Source organism: Glandiceps talaboti, chromosome 5, assembly GCF_964340395.1.
Source record: "Glandiceps talaboti chromosome 5, keGlaTala1.1, whole genome shotgun sequence".
Lineage (NCBI taxonomy): Eukaryota > Metazoa > Hemichordata > Enteropneusta > Spengelidae > Glandiceps > Glandiceps talaboti.
Genome location: NC_135553.1, coordinates 1237996 through 1257655, shown reverse-complemented (window position 1 = coordinate 1257655; position 19660 = coordinate 1237996). Strand labels below are relative to the sequence as shown.

Sequence of the window (19660 nt, the reverse complement as noted above, 5' to 3'; positions counted from 1 at the left end):
TCAGCAAATAAACAAGTTACAATAGTCAATAAGCGTGTTGTCATAGCTTGTGAGTCAACATTACAGTGTTCTGTCGTGATACATACATGGTCATGTTACACGTCCACCTATGTCGAAGAGTCTGTTACTATCATCACCTCTCTCTTATGGAGTGACTTCAGGAGAAGAAAGTAATCTGTGCATGAACAAGTTAAGAATCAGAAGGGATATAATTGTTGAGAGTGATTCATGTACATTGTAATACAATTGTTGTTTGTGTCTGTCTCTTGCAGAGTGGATGTTTGTGACTGGATATATATTTCTTTTTTGTTCCTTGTAAACAAAACAAAACATACAAAAAACCACCAAAAACAATTCAACCCGTTGTTATACCATAAATATATATACATTAATGTTACCACTTTACTCTAACCCTATAAAGACACTCCACTTCGAAAAACGAAAGATGTCAAACTGCACGAGGTTAATTGATTTATTCGCGGAAGGACAATATCGATTCCGTCTCCTTTAATTTACTAACCGACGCTGATCGATCGATCGATCGATACGCCATTTGAACAAACAAAACAAGGAAGTAAATCAGTGAAAATCTTTGCTGTCAAATTGCGTAGAAATCTAACGGGTCTCTGTAGAGCAGTAGGATATGGTTTATCTCTTTACAAGGTAACCACGTGCTGTACAGAGACATAGCAGGCCTCTCTTCGACAATATCCCATCACTGGACTTTTAGTACGAGAAATATTATAATTTGAGGGAATGAGGGAATGAGAAACACACACACACAAATATATATATATATATATATATATATATATATATATATATATATATATATATATATATATATATATATATATATATATATATATACATACATGTATATACATATTGTGCAGTGGAAGGCACTATTAAATGTGGTCAGGGTAAGGATTTATTTTACAAAACACAGATCTGTGCACAAATAGAGGCGTGACTATTTAGTCACACCATGGATACTTTTCCTTGACTGATGATCATAAACTCAGGCAAAATACACTAATTGCACATCAATAGAACAATTAGGATGAACTTACAGCTTCACTGAATTAACCAAATTGTGAATGGATATATAGTATAAGGAATTCATAATATGCTCCAAACTATACTACAGTATACGCACTAAAAGCTGAAGGTGTCATGAATGTGCTTTTAAGAACAGCCTGTAACTGTGTGTATCCCTAAATTGCCAGTGGTGAGTGTTGATCGATTCTGCTACGACACAAGCAAGTGTGAAAGCTACTCTGCATCACCTTGACTTGTCAATGAATAGGCTATCCCTTGATGTGAGAAGAGAATGTATATCGAAGCCCGCCCCCTTGCGGTCGGATGATGCTCGCATGGCACAGCCTTATACTCTGTATATACTAGGGATTCACTTGTGGACTACATTACAAAACCCGACGGTAGGTTTTACTACGTGTAGTGTGGTGGATGACTGAGTGACTGTTTATATTTGAGCAAGATTTACAGAGTTGTATGGCTGCGTTCGGAATTTACAACGGAGGTGAGATGGGGAAGAAATCAGGGAGGGAAAACATGACGCAAATAGAGGATATTAATAATGGCTGAAAATATAAAGGGACCGTGATGTTTTATGTACGGGAAATGAACGTATTCTGCTCACGTAATTCATGAAAATGAATATTTAGAAGAATGGATTGACAAAATACCAATAGAGTCTTTTCTGCCAAATAAATAAACAAAATTATCTTTAAGCATCCGGGATACAATCGACATGAAGTCACTTGAAATGTAACACAAAAATAATAAAGCATTACTGACATGTCATGAGGCAATCTGATTAGAATCCGATGTAGATGTAGATGTCGGCTAATCGTTCATTGCTATTTTACCTTCGTTATTTTGCCTGAATTGACCTTCTTGGTACATGTTTACATTTTTAGCCTGATCGCCTCCTCTACGATCAGGCTAAAAATATAAACATGTACCAAGAAGGTCAATTCAGGCTTAATAACGAAGGTAAAATAGCAATGAACGATTAGCCGACATCTACATCGGATTTTAATCAAGTTGGTCATGAGGTGAACTCACTCAGGCTTGAAATTTCATTAAATTAAATATCTATATATATAGTGTTCTTCCCAAAGTCATTGTTATTACATCATATCAGTGTCACATACACATGTGCGAACCAAAGTTTTAACATTATTTACTATTCAGTCTAGAAGGAAAATACCATTTTCTGTCCAATCCATGTCAATATTCCAGACTAAAAGATTCATCGGTGAGGGCGTGCTGTCAATTGCTCCCTTCATCGTGTACTGTGCAGTCGTCTACAACATGACACAACTATGTTTATCTATAGCTACATCCTTTCTTTTTTATATTATTTTCACTGGTAAGTACTCATAAGATACACACATATCATACAATATCAATATACAAAACAAAAAATTCATTGTGAAAGAAGACTGCGTCACTGGACAAATTAGACGGCTAATAAACATGGTCCCAGGAATGTTGCTACAATTACTAGACAGCTATATTGAGTACTTGTCAATCAAGTGTCTGAAGTGTGTATTTTGTCATGTTTGTATATCAGTGTCTACTTTGTGGTTCGGGTGAGAAACCACAGTTGGCATCCAGTGGTAGTTTCCACGTCATACTTGACCCTTAACCTGTACCAAAATGAGTGTCTTCATATCATCAATCTATATTTGATGTTAGGATTAGCTGGGTAGTGAAGTCATAGTTTACTACACCAGTTTCTAACCAAAATGTGCATCATGGAGAAGTTGTAGGATTTGAGACAAAATAAAGTATTGTCTTTAATCTTATCTTAAATTTGTGTTGTGTTTACTATTAAACTATAGTGCTTTCCATTCATTTATGTTAAAAAAATAATGGCAAAAATCAAAGCCTTAATACAGGCACATATTGCTTGTACACATTTTATTTTAAAGAAAATAAACATTGACAAAACTATCCAAATCTGTGGCAGTGCACATTGCTTTGAGGTAGCTTTAAGATTTGAATGCAAGTATTTATAACATGATAGTAGAATTGTGAACTATAACAACAAACAACCCAAGCTTTCATTTCAAATCGGTCATATGGACGAGGATTGGGTATTCATTTTGGATTTTTTAATCTATAAAACAATTTTATCATGGTGTCCTTGAAAAACTAAAGTGAAATGACATAGACCAAGTCTGTGTTTGTAACTGAATACATTGCTAAAGATTGATAAATGTGTAAAAGGGTTTATTTTACGTACAATAACAAACTTTTCACACATTTTGAGCTTTTTGCAATGTTTTGAGTAACATTGAGCACTTTCAAAAACAAGGGTGACCCCCATCAATCCACAATCTCCCCCCTCCCCCCCCCCCCCGCTATGAAACTGACCAGCCCCTAAATAAAACTGATCTAGCAACTACTGATAGACAAGAAAATATGTACACAACAGAAATGAAATAATCATTAAGGAGTGATAGAAGTATTGAAAAGTGCACCCTGTATGACTGAAGCAGTTGTACGGTGATATATCAAGGTATTTAGGTAGTGCGCCCTCTATTGGTAAGACCAAATAATCCACTGATGTTACAAAAATGTCTGCAAATTCATCCTAAGAACTTTGCAACAAAACAGCTAAAATATATCACATACTGCTTTGGAGTATTTTTTATCCTAACCTGTACCTTATGTTGCACAAATAATGATAGCAAAATGTAAGTTTGTTGCCCAGACTGTAAATTTGATTACATTGTATTGTTAGATGTCAGAACACTATTTTTGTACTAAATAAACCATCGGTTATCTCCCCAATGGTTGAGATCCATTTATAGCTAAAAAACTACTAGTACTACAGATATTGTACAAGGCAAACCAGGACTACAGATATTGTGCAAAGCAAAGCAAAACTACAGATATTGTGCAAAGCAAAGCAAAACTACAGATATTGTGCAAAGCAAAGCAAAACTACAGATACTGTACAAGGCAAAATAGTACCGGTAGTAGTGACAAAATCTGTAGGTCGTGAATGTTTTCTGGCTGTGTGAAGAAAAATATTGGTGAATAATATTATTATACATTCTCAAGCAGATAATGAAAATTGGGGAAAATCAGTGTTTGGAACTTTCTGACTCATATTTCAAGCTCCACCTGTATACATGTACTACCACTACTAACACTACTACTTCTTCTCTGCTGGTATGACTTTGACTGTTTTTATTGTCTTTTTAGATGGAGACCTTAAGTATTTCCTTCCTGCTGGACAGATGTCTTTGTTCATACAATCCTGGCATTTTGGTGAAACAGGTAAACACGTCTGTTGACCAAAGCCGACAAGCAGCCAGTTGATTTCTTTCCAGTGTTCTCTACAAAACAAATTGAAAGTATTTGAAGTATGATAGCTATCAGATATAATTTCACTTACAATTATTTTATATAATATATAAACTTATCTATCATTACAAAATGTTCTCCCAGATAAGTCATCTCCATGCAAACACAGTCCTCACTGGTCTTTCCAAATTGCCTTACTTTTTAGTCCAATTCTTTAGTATGGTACACCCTTATCAGTTAAATAACAAACCACTGAACATGCTAGGTGAGTTGGTGAAGTCACTGGGTTTGCCGGTTAACCCAGCATGTTGAGTGTATTGTCTTGTGTAAAAGATGAGGGAGAATGGTACAAGGAGATTACACTAGCTGTTTGATAAGACAGTTTAGTGAAGCCAGAGTGGGCTGTGAATGTCTACTCTTCATGACAGAGGGAGGGAGGGAGGGAGGGAGGGAGGGAGGGAGGGAGGGAGAAAAAGGGAGAAAGAGAGAGAACAAAATAGACAATTGGTCAAAAACTGTTCATTGAAGATTGTTACTAAGTACTCCTCACCTTGGTAACCATTCTTCAAGTGCCTTTCTAGTGTCCTCTGGTTGAGTTGTAGTTTTTTTAACCCATCCTAGTCTATTACTGATTCTATGTACATGAGTATCAACACCAATACCAGACAATGATTCCCAGGCTATAGTCATACATAGGTGTGCCATTTTAGGTCCTACTCCTGGTAACTGACATAACTCTTTTAACGTCCCAGGTATATCATCATTATATTTGTCTTGTAGAATCACACTTGTTTTCTTGATGTATTCCACTTTTCTCTAAAAATCAATATATACACATCAGTTTTGTCCCATATACACAGCACATAACAAGAAATACACATTAGTTTTGTCCCATATACACAGCACATAACAAGAAATACACATTAGTTTTGTCCCATATACACAGCACATAACAAGAAATACACATCAGTTTTGTCCCATATACACAGCACATAACAAGAAATACACTTGATGTTCACATGTATGTAAATAGTCACTAATCAGGTACTTACCCAATTCAAATACTGTATGTAATATAATTTGTAATGGGCACAAACATTTTGTCCTCAGTATGTCAGTTTTGTCACCAACATGTCCATGGTTACAAATCACTGTTGTTTGAAAAGGGAGGCTTAGTCTTTCTTTGTTATTAAGCAAGTCATTTTTATTAATTTATGCACACACATATTTGAAGGGTGTATCTTTTCTTCTGGATTCCTACTATGTGTAAAGTGTTATACAAATCTTTTAAGTGCTTGTGTACATGACAGAAGTATGAGAAAGTTTGATGACCAGCAAACATAACTGTGATAATTTAATACCCCTTGATAAATCACAACCATCAACAGTGTTTGCATATATACCATCTACTGTATTCCATTGTCTGTGACGTTAACAGTGTTTACATATATACCATATATTGTATTCCATTGCCTGTGACTTCAACAGTGTTTGCATATACACCATGTACTGTATTCCATTGTCTGTGACTTCAACAGTGTTTGCATATACACCATGTACTGTATTCCATTGCCTGTGACTTAGTAAACGTTTGCCTGAAGGTTCAGTTGTTGGTCCATTTATGTAACCACTTGCTACCCACTACCCTGTTGTTGAGCATACTACAGAAGTGAAAACAACTGGATTTTCAGGCAAAGTAAAGCTCTACTGTACTTAGACTGTTTACAATGTTTACACTCAAGCAAAAACAATTGTAAAACTTAGCCTATTGGACTGTCAACATCACATCACATCACATCACATCACATCACATCACATCGTCACATCACATCACATCACATCACATCACATCACATCATACTGGACTGATCTACCTTCCAAAATCCAACAGGATATATCAGTTCTCCAAGTTTTTTGTCTTCAGTCTTCAAGATGTTGCTGATAGTACATCCATGAGCTTTCAGTTTCTCCATTGCTGCTGCAGTGACTTGGTCCTTTGTTTGACTAGACAGCATCAAAGACAGCAACACTTGGTAACGATACACCTAAAATAAACAGCAACACTTGGTAACGATACACCTAGAATAAACAGCAACACTTGGTAACGATACACCTAGAATAAACAGCAACACTTGGTAACGATACACCTAGAATAAACAGCAACGCTTGGTAACGATACACCTAAAATAAACAGCAACATGTGGTAACGATACACCTAAAATAAACAGCAACATGTGGTAACGATACACCTAAAATATATAGCAGAATGTGTCTGAGTCAATCCACATGGGGATAGTTGAATAGAGATTGCTATCTATGTGCTTACACAGGCAGCTTGAATTGTTAATGTTTCCCAGGGAGTTGAGGAAGTTTTACCAGTAAGGGATTTTGTGGGATTATAGATCTGTGCCAGGGTCAATAATTTCAAAGCACTTTCAGCACAGTGTTGTAAAGTTCTACGCTATGTAAAAAAATGCAATGCCATTATCATCATTTATCATTATTTGAATACTGATGAAATCAGAGATATTATATAATTCCCTATTTTCTCAGCTCCTGCACTTTCAGGATCCATAAAGATATATATAGAAGTAACACTCAATTCTATGAATCAGTTTGTAACATACCACATCAGTTACTTTGTACATTGTACATTTCGTTACTGTTTTATTTTATGTCTAATGTGTAGGATTTTATGTGAGGGATGAGGGGGAGGGAGGCTGTATGTTACCTGTGGAACAGCTTCTTTGTCAGCCAGCCTTTCACAACCCATTGTATCAACAGGTGCATCCAAATTTTTCCTCATTTCCCGTATGTTTGTAAATTGTTGTTGCCAGTGTGGTGGACTCCAGCCTGGTTTAGTTTCATCTTTTTTCATTATCTTGCTTTCAGTGTCTTCAGATGACTGCTGTGTCTCTTTTCTTTCATCATATTCTATCTTTATATGATTTCTCTTTATGGTTTTTGTTTTTCTATCTTTCACTTTTATTTTATTATCTGTCTTTGATGTTGGTATGTCTTCTGAGATCTGAGTCTTTCCTGATACTTGATCACTTTTCTTGAAGAGTTGAGACATGGACCGTGTACATCGCTGTGTATTTGTGAAGTACACTGATGTAGTCATGCTGACATATCTCTAAAAGATAAAGAAACATTTATATCAGTTTCTATAGTAGTAAATATATTAAATAGAATTCCTAAAAGACTTCTTATAGGGATCCTTTCGTATTCCAAAAAGATATCCTAGACGAATTCTTAAGTATTCCTAAAAGACATCCTAGATGAATCCTTTAGTATTCCTAAAAGACATTTTATACAAATCCTTTAGTATTCCAAAAAGACATCCTGTAGGAATCCTTTAATATTCCTAAAAGACATCCAATAGGAATCCTAATGTATTCCTAAAAACATCCAAAAAGATGTCCTATAGGAATCCTAAAAGAAAGGGGCCTAAATCTTAGAAGATTTTTCTTATATGAATTTAAGAATCCTATAGGATCCCTATAAGACTTTTTCCTCAGTATAGGATCATATATGATATTTTCGCAAGGGGATTCTGTGTATGTTTATTTGTATTCATTGTAAAAATGTAAATGAAACCAAATTTGAAGCCATGATCTAAGTAAGAAGCAGGAATTGCATATATAAATATACATAGACGAGAGAATTACATGAACAAAACAAATGATATGCACTGAATAATAACAACCCCTTCCCTCCTCAATCACACCACTCCTCAAATTTCAAAATACATGTAGTTTGTTTACTGAAAGAGACGGTTTAAAATTTATCATAGACAGTCCCATTCAGATATACTAATGACTTGTAAAATTGTAAATGCTGACCTTTCAATGTTTACCCTCTGTACGGGTTAGCTTCTAGTATCACTCACCGTAAGGAGGTACTGATCGATTGAAAGTTACCTGGCTGCACTGCACCGTATTGATAGCCTTTCGAAAACGAGGCTCTTGGTGTTCACTTGAAAACCACCCACAATACATCTGTCTACCACGGTGTTGCCGTATCCGTCGTAAGCTATACGGAGTCGTAGCACACGAACTGTGTATGCTATTTGTTATTTTTTGTCGCCTGCATGAACAGTTGTATAAAAAATATTTTAAGTTAGAAATTCATACGGTGGGTAAAGGTTGGTGTATACAATTAACCTGTATATAGTCTTGCCTTTGCGCAGCATGCTTGTTTGCTTTCTGCCGCCATTTTGATCGAGTGAGACTTTCAAGTTTTTCACGTAACACTACAGCGCAATGCTTAGGGGGATCGGACCGATTCCTCATCCACAGGGAGCAATGAATACCGCCCCAAAAGGTGCTATGGTGGTATTTGCTACCAATTCTCACCCTGAACTAGCTCAGCTTATCATAAGGTAAGAAACGGAATATGAAATTATTTATTTATTTACTATTAATTTGCACATCACTTCAAAAACGTAAGGACACACACCACTAGCACTGCAATGACGTACACATTGTAATGACTAATGCGTAATAGTATTAAATGTTCCCTATCGACACTCGTACGTGTACTATCACTTGGTGGTGACGACTGCTTGTACTTGTCACTGAGTATTCTTGTCTGGTGAAGTATATAATAAGTTATACACAACTTGAGTCAACATCTTTAAGAATAGAAATACACATGATTTACACTACATAGTACAGAGGAAATCATTCATTTTTGTACAGAGACACAAGACACAATTTTAATCTCGCTTGTCATTTTCTGGCTATTATCCAAGAGTGAACATGCCAAACAGCTGCTTCTATCTCAAAATAACAAGGAAGGGACAGAATGGTGTTAATCGAATATTACACTACATAGTTATTGACATTGTTATTTATAACTAATGAAAACTATGAATTGATTGAAGGGAATTGTTCTGATTCAGACCTTAAAAGAATCTATGATGTGAATTTTTAATAGGAATACATTTGTATATGATGCCTAAATAAGGCACAGATAGGACTGAGAGCACTTGAATTTAGTAGTGTGTATTCATATCCAAACAATCATGTATTCTTCACTTATAAAGTTTTATGAAATACAAGACTAACAGCATGAACTTATCAACATAGTGGGAATGTGTTCATAGTTCTCTTGATATTCAATCATCTGTGTACATACACCAAGTGAACCACAAATCAATAAACAAGATTCCTTGTTTGTTATTGTTACATAATAAAACTCCTTCAGAATTACATTAAAATATTTATAAATAAAAAGTTAAACATAATGAAAATTTAAATGCATGAAAAAAAAAGATTGATCAGATAAACTATAAATAAATTAACATTTTAATCATTTAATCTGACCTTTTATTAATTTTTAACATTTTATTTTTGAAATTAAAGTTTAACTTCTTGGAATGTTAAAGATTGTATCATGCCATTATTTGACCGCAGATGAAGTTATGTAACATAATCTTTTGTTTCATTTGACTTAAGATACTTGTATTTAGATATTCTATGACCAAATAAATACACACAACAACAACAAAAACCAAAAATAATGTTGATGAATATGATCATTTAAAATGACAGTAAAATATTATGGTCAGTATGAAATATAGATTTATGTTTGCTAATATTTCTGTATCGTTTTCACCTTCTTTCCTTTGTTCAGTCGACTTGGTATCCATGCTGGGACATGTTCAGTATTTCTTCAAGACAATAAAGGTAAGGATATTTTCAGTCATATGAAGTGATCCAGTTTGTTCACATGAAGTACCTAATTGTATTCCATGGAACCAGGGTGTTATGTTTTACTTAGTGTCACTGTGCTGTTTACTTTCAGTGGTCACCTTAAGTTGAACTATGAGATACCAAATATTCATCGTCGTTATTTCTCAGTGTCGTGTATAGCTCTGATGTGCAAGAAATCATATACAAATGTATTGTATAATATATTCTACTTGGGATATAGACTAGTGACACTACAGTAAAATGTAATACAATTTAGATACATTTTGTGGTAAATGTAGAAACCATTTTAAGCAGGCAAGGTTCTGTTGTTTTGAGTCACAGCAAAACAAGGAAATGGTATTCTGAAACCACAAAGGATGGGTGTGATTCGGCATCTTTATTGTTGGGTGGGTGGGATAGACCTTGAAACCAAGTTGTGTAAAAACTTTGATAGAATTGAAGTTGATTTTCAAAACAAAAATATAGATTTATGATTCTATATTCCTTTGTAATTGATTTTTTGTAACGTTTTACAATGTAAGTATAGTTCCTCATTTTCATACCATTTTAATTCATTTAAGTTTACATTTCTAGTTGTAATATATGACTATTACTAAAACGTTTCAGAAACCCACACTGAATGAAATGATTGATTACATTTGCTATGAATTTCATATTTTAAGTATTACAGTTTTTCATGAATAGACATGTTTACCATTTCCTGATAGAATTAATTAAGATATGAATTCTATTTATAACTTTGCCTGAGCGTACATGTAATTGTAAATGTTAAAAACATATTCTACAGAAAGTTGTATCATGTATAACATATCATAATACATAGGTTCATTTTGATATGTCTAAAGTTAAGTGTAATATGCAAGTTACTTATTTGTTGGAATGAATGCACATGGACTCTGGGTTCATACTTAGTAATAAATTTCAACCCACAGACGTTTGCAACACCATTGAATGCCTTGATGGTTCATGTCTGGCCCAGATACGTAGTAATAAATTTCAACCCACAGACGTTTGCAACACCATTGAATGCCTTGATGGTTCATGTCTGGCCCAGATACGTAGTAATGAATTTCAACCCACAGACGTTTGCAACGCCATTGAATGCCTTGATGGTATATATCTGGCCCAGATACTTAGTAATAAATTTCAACCCACTGACGTTTGCAACGCCATTGAATGCCTTGATGGATCATGTCTGGCCCAGAGTCTTCAGAGTGGAAATATTTCTTGGAAGTGATGCTGATGAGATGTTGATGAAAATTTGGGATTCACGTCCAAGAAACATTTTGACTCTGAGTAGAAATGTCATTATACTAAATATTTATTTGTTTTTCTCCCATAGAAACACACGTCCAGTTGGGTGAATCTGTAAGGGGTAAAGATGTTTTCCTGATTGGCACAGGAACCAAGTGAGTTTTCTTTTATATTTAATTATACAAATGTCTAATTAGACTGTATTTGAACACGATATAAGCACTTTGGTTTATTTTGTGGTTAGCCATACTCCTAAACACTTTGTAGTAATAGATAAAGTATTTAATAACATAGCCTTCAACATAGTAACTACTTCTAGCAAGTTCTATTATGCTTTATGAGAAATATGCTCCATATGATAATGTTCACTTTTCTTTCAATATTGATATTTAAGCACTTTACATAACACTTGTTATGAAATGTAATGTAGAAAAAAAAGCCTTTCACTTGCTTCCATAAAGAAATCTCCACTATATGCAAATGACTGAGTACCAGCATTGTTATTAATCACATTGTTATTTGTGATGTTAAATGGTATAGAAAATGAAACCTGGTACTCTTCTATTGACAAATTAATACAAAGCAGTTAATACAATGTGCTTGTCAATGTGTTACCCAGGACCTTCCTGACATCATCATCATTGTATGTCAATTGACCAGAAAGTAGTACTTTGTATGAAAAGTAAATATCATGCTGGTTCAAACTCTAACCAACTAACTTCTGTAATGTAGTATTTGTTGATACATAATGATAAGTAAAAGATATTTGCAAGTAACTGTCCACTGAATGTGTTTCTGATCCCGCATAGTGTTTGCAGATTCTCTTACTTTCCTAGATAGTGTTATTTGCCATGGTAGGGGATCAACTACAATAAGAGGAAAGAGGTCAAAAATACAATAGCTTCCCACAGAATCCACCATAACTCTGTTTTGGAACTCTGGTAAAATGACTGGGGAGCTCAGATAGATTTTACCTACTTACCACCCTTAACCAAAATCACTGCAAGATGATAAAAGTATTCACATAATATTCACTTAATATGTTATCTGTTCCATTATCTCCTACAGAGATGTCAACAATTCCATTATGGAATTACTGATCATGACATACTGTGCCAAGACGTCTTGTGCCAAACGTGTAGTAGGTGTTATCCCATATTTACCATACAGTAAACAAAGTCAAATGAGGAAGAGAGGATCCATAGTTTCCAAGTTAATAGCTCAGATGCTTTGTAAATCTGGTGAGTGCATCAATATAACAAACACAAAGCTGTAAATCATTCATGTTTTTATGCTCAGTTATAAATATGCGTCAAAAGTATACATTTTTGTCTCTAGTTGAAAGATTTCTTCAGACTTGTCATGAATGCCTATCATGTAAGCATTGTAGAGGGCCATTTGTTAGTGTTCTTGCTTCTTACAAGTGCAATCATAAATGGGTCATATTACACATATGGCTTAGTGATTAGCAGTATTGTACAATTATCATTTGTTTTTGTATTGCCACATGTATATACTTTATAAAGTTGTAAGGTTATAGTAGTCAGGTTTTGGAAAACCTAAAATCTTGGATTCCTCTTTAATAATCCAATTGTGACGTCCCACCAAACCAGAGTGACAATAGAGTTTCAGTTAGGCAGCATGATGTTTTTTTTATTTCTCACAAAAGGCTTATAGTTATGTTAACAAATTATATAAAATGAAATACAGATACTGATAGCACTCGGGCATATGATAAAGTTATCTCTGAACAAACATCAAAATCAACATCATTGTCGGATGAATTCAGGAAGATTCTTCTTTCCAGACACCATCAGGCAGGCTCTGGAACACTCTGCCTAACCACATTACAGACAGCATAGACCTGGACACTTTCAAAGAGTAGGTCCAGTCAGTAACACTGTGGGACTAATGCAGAATGTTTTATTTTAACTGTATATATTTTGTTTAAACTTCCCTCTGCTGCTATGCCGCCAGTACAACATTACTCATTCTGAGGACTGTACTTTTAAAGAAGAAGAAGATTCCAACTCAAAACTATTAAGTTGTGTTAATAGTGAGCTAAAATGTAACATTTCACGTGTATGTTTGCTATCAGTGCTTGTATTTTATTTGTGTAAACCATAATAAACAACATTGTATGAGATGTAAAAAATCATCATGTCACTAATTGAAATTCTATAGTCTTTCTGGTTTGGTAGTATCATTTGCCATTACTACATTGGCTAACAAACCTCAAGTGTGGTAATGCATGTCCTCCTTCTCTTTCTGCTTTACTACACCTAGGTCTTGATCACTTGATTACTATGGATTTACATCATAAAGAAATACAAGGTTTCTTTGAGATTCCAGTGGATAATCTTAGAGCTTCACCCTTCATTCTACAATACATACAAGAACATGTAAGTCGTCTCTCTCCTCCATGGTAATAGATCTATTCTTTGTGAATGTGCATGATTTAAAACACTTTCCTATTGAGTCTTGATAATTTTGTTCCAGCAAAATACAAAAGTCAATGATTTGTCTCGCACAGAATGGTTGACATGATAGACTTCTAATTCTATACTATGTAAACAAGGATTATGGATATCATCACACAGGCACAGAGACTAATCTCAGTGATATCAATGTTGATTTATTGTACATATAGATTGTATGTTTTCAATTTCATGAATGATTCAGTTGATTAGAGTGTGTTCACTCTGTGTATGTTGAATGACTCAGTTGATCAGTGTGTGTTCACTCTGTGTATGTTTAATGATTCAGTTGATTAGAGTGTGTATGTTTAATGATTCAGTTGATCAGAGTGTGTTCACTCTGTGTGTGTTGAATGATTCAGTTGATTAGAGTGTGTTCACTCTGTGTATGTTTAATGATTCAGTTGATTAGAGTGTGTATGTTTAATGATTCAGTTGATCAGAGTGTGTTCACTCTGTGTGTGTTGAATGACTCAGTTGATCAGAGTGTGTTCACTCTGTATGTTTAATGATTCAGTTGATTAGAGTGTGTTCACTCTGTGTATGTTTAATGATTCAGTTGATTAGAGTGTGTTCACTCTGTGTATGTTGAATGATTCAGTTGATCAGAGTGTGTTCACTCTGTGTATGTTTAATGATTCAGTTGATTAGAGTGTGTATGTTTAATGATTCAGTTGATCAGAGTGTGTTCACTCTGTGTATGTTGAATGACTCAGTTGAGAGTGTGTTCACTCTGTGTATGTTGAATGATTCAGTTGATCAGAGTGCGTTCACTCTGTGTATGTTGAATGATTCAGTTGATCAGAGTGTGTATGTTTAATGATTCAGTTGATTAGAGTGTGTTCACTCTGTGTGTGTTGAATGACTCAGTTGATTAGAGTGCATTCATGCTGTGTATGTTGAATGACTCAGTTGATCAGAGTGCGTTCACTCTGTGTATGTTGAATGATTCAGTTGATCAGAGTGTGTTCACAGTGACTCTGTGTATGTTGAATGATTCAGTTGATTAGAGTGTGTTCACAGTGACTCTGTATGTTGAATGATTCAGTTGATTAGAGTGCGTTCACTCTGTGTATGTTGAATGACTCGGTTGATCAGAGTGCATTCTCAATGTGTATGTTGAACGACTCAGTTGATCAGAGTGTGTTCACTTTTTATATGTTGATAGATTCCAGATTATAGAAATGCAGTGATCATTGCCAGGAACCCAGGAGCAGCTAAGAGAGCGACATCTTTTGCAGAAAGGCTGAGATTAGGTCTGGCTGTAATTCATGGTGAATCTAAAATTTCTGAATCGGATGTTGTTGATGGCAGGCATTCTCCACCTACAATTTCAGCACACAGAGTAGTTGGCACAGGGTTGGAAATGGTTCCATGTAAGTATTTAATAATACACTTTAAATGTTTTTAATGTCAAAGAATCTTACTCAATGTAGTTATCTTTGCTTGTTTGTAAAATTTGTTGTTTTTAATTTTATTTTGATAATTACACTTAGTTGTTTCTGTTTAATTACAGTACTTGCAGCAAAAGAAAAACCACCAATCAATGTAGTAGGTGATGTTGGAGGAAGAATTGCTATCATTGTGGTAAGTTGACAATGTGGGAAGTGAGGTAAGTGGGTAAATTGGGAATATAGTAAGTGGCTGATATGGAATGTAGAAGTACCATAATTGTGATAAATGGGTGTGATGTGTGGAATTTGCTAAATTGATTTAGATATCAATGTGGTAATTTGATAATGTCGGAAGTGAGGTAAGTGGGTGAGTTGATTTGGAATTGCCATTGTTGTGGTAAGTTGGTGATGTGGGGAATTTGGTAAATTGATTTAGATATCAATGTGGCAGGTAATTTGATAATGTTGGAAGTGAGGTAAGTGGGTGAGTTCATTTAGAATTGCCATTGTTGTGGTAAGTTGGTGATGTGGGGACTTTGGTAAGTTGATGTGGTAACAAAATAGGTATCATTTGTAAGTGGATGATGTAACAGGACTTTCCTATAGCAACATAACTCTGCATAATTATCATGCTAATGAGACTTGATGTGATTTGGTCGACAACTCTGCTACTAACACACAATGTCATAGCTATAGGGACAGATTTCTGCAAACACATTTTGGTCTCGTGAAATGGCTACATGTGTTATACATATGTGTACTGAATAGAAGAGGAGACAAGACGGCTAATGCAGAAAACCCTATGAAAGTTTAACACCCTGTCGCAATGTAAATGACTTATTTTTGAACAATTATTAACCATTTTGACACTAATTTTTGGGGGTATTTAATGCCTATTTTTACTGACAGTCCCATGTCATTCATGATCTGTTAATTATACCTTTTGAAATGTCAATAAATCAACTGCAAATACTAAAGAATATTTTATGCATAACCTATAGACTGATTCCGGTAGAGTAGCTGTTACTGCAGTGTGTTGGTAATTTTGGAAGTAATGAAGGTTGGGTATCTTGGTGATGGGGAAGGGGGTTGCCATCCTTGTGGTAAGGTATGATATGGTGACTGTAATGTGTGTCCTTCTTACTAGATACCAACTATGAAGGTTACCATAATTATATTTGACTGACAATCTAATGTATAGAAGTTCTACACTGATTTCTCTGTTGTTACAGGATGATATGATAGACGATGTAGAGGCTTTTGTTGCAGCTGCTGATATCTTAAAGGAAAGAGGGGCATACAAGATTTATGCTATGGCAACGCATGGTTTGTTATCTTCTGATGCCCCCAAGAAGTTAGAGGAATCTGCTATTGATGAGGTAAATATGACGACAGTCTAGTTTTATCAAGTTGATTTAGTAAAAGAATGATATGACATAGCATGTGAAGCATAATAAGAATGTTAGACTATCCTCACCATAGGTAGAACCACATGACAAGTGTGGATTGCATGTACCAATTTGCTCACCCTGTATGAACCAAAGTCGTATGTTACCCACTCACCCTAACATATCACAAGTAGCAGTTTGTCTAACATAGATGGTTTTGCGATTGTTTGAGAGAGAATATTGTTAATGCCAATTTGCTATCACTTTGATTTGTTTTTTTGTGGACTTAGGTTGTTGTGACTAACTCTGTTCCGCATGACCTGCAGAAACTGCAGTGTAGAAAAATCCAGACAATCGACGTCAGTCCAATAATTGCTGAGGCTATTCGCCGCATCCATCATGGCGAGTCCATGTCATACCTCTTCAGAAATATCTCATCGGATGATTAAAGGATTCTTCATGGTACCTCTTGCCGACCTTTCCTTCTCATATCTGATTCTCTAGGTTTTTCTTATATCTGATGTTTCAGGTTGTAGTGACAAACACTACCCCACATGAACTACAGAAACTACAATGTAATAAAATCAGGACCATTGACATCAGCTTAATTTTATCGGAGGCCATCAGACGCATCCACTTTGGGGAGTCCATGTCCTATCTCTTCAGAAATATTGCCTCAGAAGATTAACTCCCTCTCCCTCAGAAAGACTTGTTAATGGACCCTGTTTTAGGGTTCCTGCACTTTCCTGGAAACACTGCCCCTATTGTGTAGGGCAAACCTGGCATGTACAAGAACAAGAAGTGACTGGGTCCTACCAAGAGTTGACCCAAGCAGCTAACACAACTCGAATAGGGTAACCTGCATGCTTAGCATAAGTTTCACCATCCTAGCTTACCATCCCTTCATATCTTTGTATTTCACTCATATATGTAGACTCACTCTAAGACCACTGGCTTTGCTGAATTCTCAGACCGCTGACCTTACTGAGTTCTCTGGCCACTGACATTACTGACTTGTCAGACCACTGGGTTTACTGAATTGTCAGACCACTGGGTTTACTGAATTGTCAGACCACTGGTTCAGTGAATTGTCATTGTAAAATAAGTAGAACTGAATAAAACAGCTGCAGCTATGAGTTCAGAAAATGTTCCTGCAATCCATTTTTATGATATATTGTCAATGAGAACATAAGACTACCTACTCACTGACAAGACTAACTACAAATTGATAGAGCTGACAAACCCAGGGTTATTGAGAGAACATCATAAAAGTGGGATACAGTAACATTATCTTAACTGGTATCTATACCTACCAGACTCAAGTCAGTGTAAAACAATGACAAAATCAGTGACTGAGAATGAGTCTGTCATCTATGATAACTGTCAACTACTTGCCTTTAAGACCATTATATATACCCTTTCATTAATTAAATCAAACTGTTGTCTATTTTGTTTACTAAAATGTTGGGACTGACTTGACATTTTCTGTACCAGGATATGAGGAAGGATTGGTTTTTGTATCAGATTGTAAAAGAGTATTTATATAGACCTTCAGTAGTTTTGTAGAATGGTTTGTGAATTTTCTGTGTCACATTTGAATCATGTACCGTATGCCTACCAATATGGGCAGATATTTCAAGTTTTGGATTTTGATAAAAATGTATGTAAGTAACTTATATTTTCATTTTTAGTTGAAATGATGTTAAGAAGTGTCTATTTGTCATTAAAAACTGTTTACAAAACTCTTATAGTGTCTGGTTTTGCTGTAACACAAACCCAGAGTCACACTATTGATATCTTTACAAGCACCCTTTTGTGATAGATGCAAAGAATGGGAATACACACTGGTTTTGATGTAATTGCACATACTTGTATTGTAAATGATACAAATAAATGGTGTCTTGTATCTGTTTGCATACATATTACTACTCTGTACAATACTTTAGTGAAATAGGCATTATAGCAGGCAAATATCAATGTTTGTTCAATATGGTAGAATGTCTTTAGAATGTCATGTGTTGTGTATAAAAACTATAGTAGCAGTGAGGACCATGCTCAACTTTTCACTATCCCAGCACTTAATTCTACGTTTACACTATGGTTGAAGCCAGACATAACATGCAAGTAGATTGTAATGTTAAATGATCAGATATTTCTATGGTCCTTTGGTGCAAGTGAAAATTACTGGTGGGTGGTGGTGGTGGGGGGGGGGGGGGGGGGGGGGGGAAGAGATAAAGATTTCATGGTTTGGCCACTAGGAGTGCTGTTTACAAGCCCTTTGGTACTGGCACTGAGAGCTAGACTAGCTAGCATAAAGACAGCACATACAAAGTTACCACTCTTATTTCACTCGTATGGAAATGGAAGTAAATACATATGTAGCTGTTTGTCATTTATGTATACATGACCAACATACATCACCTTAATCCTTAGATTGTCATGAATTCCACACACACTCTTATGTTAGAAGCCTAATAGGAGATGTACCATCAATGAATTTAATTTAAAAATAGTGGACATGTGGATGATATTATGACATCTAGATAAGAAGGATCTGCCTTGAATCTTGTGGCTTATTTACAAGATTAGATGATACATCATGTGTATACATGTACCATGAATGGTTGCTGTGTATGGATGGATTGATATGACGGCTCCCATAGTAGATGTAGCTTGCATTGATAAATTGCATAGAACAAAACTGCAAATGTGAGAATGTTAAAAGCATACATACCTATGCAGGAGGCTGTCAGTCAACACCTGTTTTAGTGACACCTTTGGCTTTTTTGTACAAACATGTATTTATGAACCTATTGAACAACATAGATTTCCTCCTAGGTACTGAAGAAGTTTTGACCTCATCACAATTTCTAAATATAATGTACTAGTATATGGTATAGTGTTGTGTGGAGTGGAATAGGGAAATCTTGCTGGATTTGAGTACCTGTACCCCCCACCACACACACACACACACACATTATACCATGCACATCTATGTAACCAATGCCATGATGTTCATTCCAAAAATAAATACACTGGGTTCATTTGTCTATATGAAAGGTTTTTTTTATTTGTGTTGT

At 35.3% G+C, this 19660-nt stretch overlaps 2 protein-coding genes across 3 annotated transcripts; one reads left to right on the top strand and one right to left on the bottom strand.

Moving 5' to 3' along the window:
* Window positions 1–3421: 3421 nt before the first annotated feature.
* On the bottom strand, window positions 3422–7471 carry LOC144435762 (endonuclease III-like protein 1). Its single transcript, XM_078124383.1, has 4 exons — window positions 7079–7471; window positions 6222–6392; window positions 4898–5163; window positions 3422–4379 (listed from the first exon to the last, which is right to left on the bottom strand). The coding sequence occupies exons 1-4, from the start codon at window positions 7469–7471 to the stop codon at window positions 4196–4198; spliced, it is 1014 nt and encodes a 337-aa protein (XP_077980509.1). The 3' UTR covers window positions 3422–4195.
* Window positions 7472–8364: 893 nt separating this feature from the next.
* LOC144434777 (phosphoribosyl pyrophosphate synthase-associated protein 2-like) lies at window positions 8365–18287 on the top strand. 2 transcript variants are annotated; one of them, XM_078123268.1, is made up of 9 exons: window positions 8365–8731; window positions 9988–10040; window positions 11410–11476; window positions 12390–12562; window positions 13608–13723; window positions 14967–15174; window positions 15315–15385; window positions 16425–16571; window positions 17110–18287. In XM_078123268.1, exons 1-9 carry the CDS (start codon window positions 8613–8615, stop codon window positions 17266–17268), a joined length of 1113 nt encoding a protein of 370 aa, XP_077979394.1. In that variant the 5' UTR covers window positions 8365–8612; the 3' UTR covers window positions 17269–18287. The 2 variants fall into 2 exon arrangements, with proteins under 2 accessions (XP_077979394.1, XP_077979395.1); XM_078123269.1 differs by lacking the exon at window positions 17110–18287 and adding an exon at window positions 16871–17097.
* The last annotated feature ends 1373 nt before the right edge of the window (window positions 18288–19660 follow it).

Excerpts from the sequence above, each read along its gene's own strand:
- LOC144435762 (XM_078124383.1), bottom strand. The coding sequence starts at position 7,471 with ATGACTACATCAGTGTACTTCACAAATACACAGCGATGTACACGGTCC. Across the intron at positions 6,393-7,078 it reads ACAAAGAAGCTGTTCCACAG|GTGTATCGTTACCAAGTGTT; the intron begins GTAACATACAGC and ends TGTTTATTTTAG. Across the intron at positions 5,164-6,221 it reads ATCCTGTTGGATTTTGGAAG|AGAAAAGTGGAATACATCAA; the intron begins GTAGATCAGTCC and ends ATTGATTTTTAG.
- LOC144434777 (XM_078123268.1), top strand. The coding sequence starts at position 8,613 with ATGCTTAGGGGGATCGGACCGATTCCTCATCCACAGGGAGCAATGAAT. Across the intron at positions 15,175-15,314 it reads AGGGTTGGAAATGGTTCCAT|TACTTGCAGCAAAAGAAAAA; the intron begins GTAAGTATTTAA and ends GTTTAATTACAG. Across the intron at positions 15,386-16,424 it reads GAAGAATTGCTATCATTGTG|GATGATATGATAGACGATGT; the intron begins GTAAGTTGACAA and ends CTGTTGTTACAG.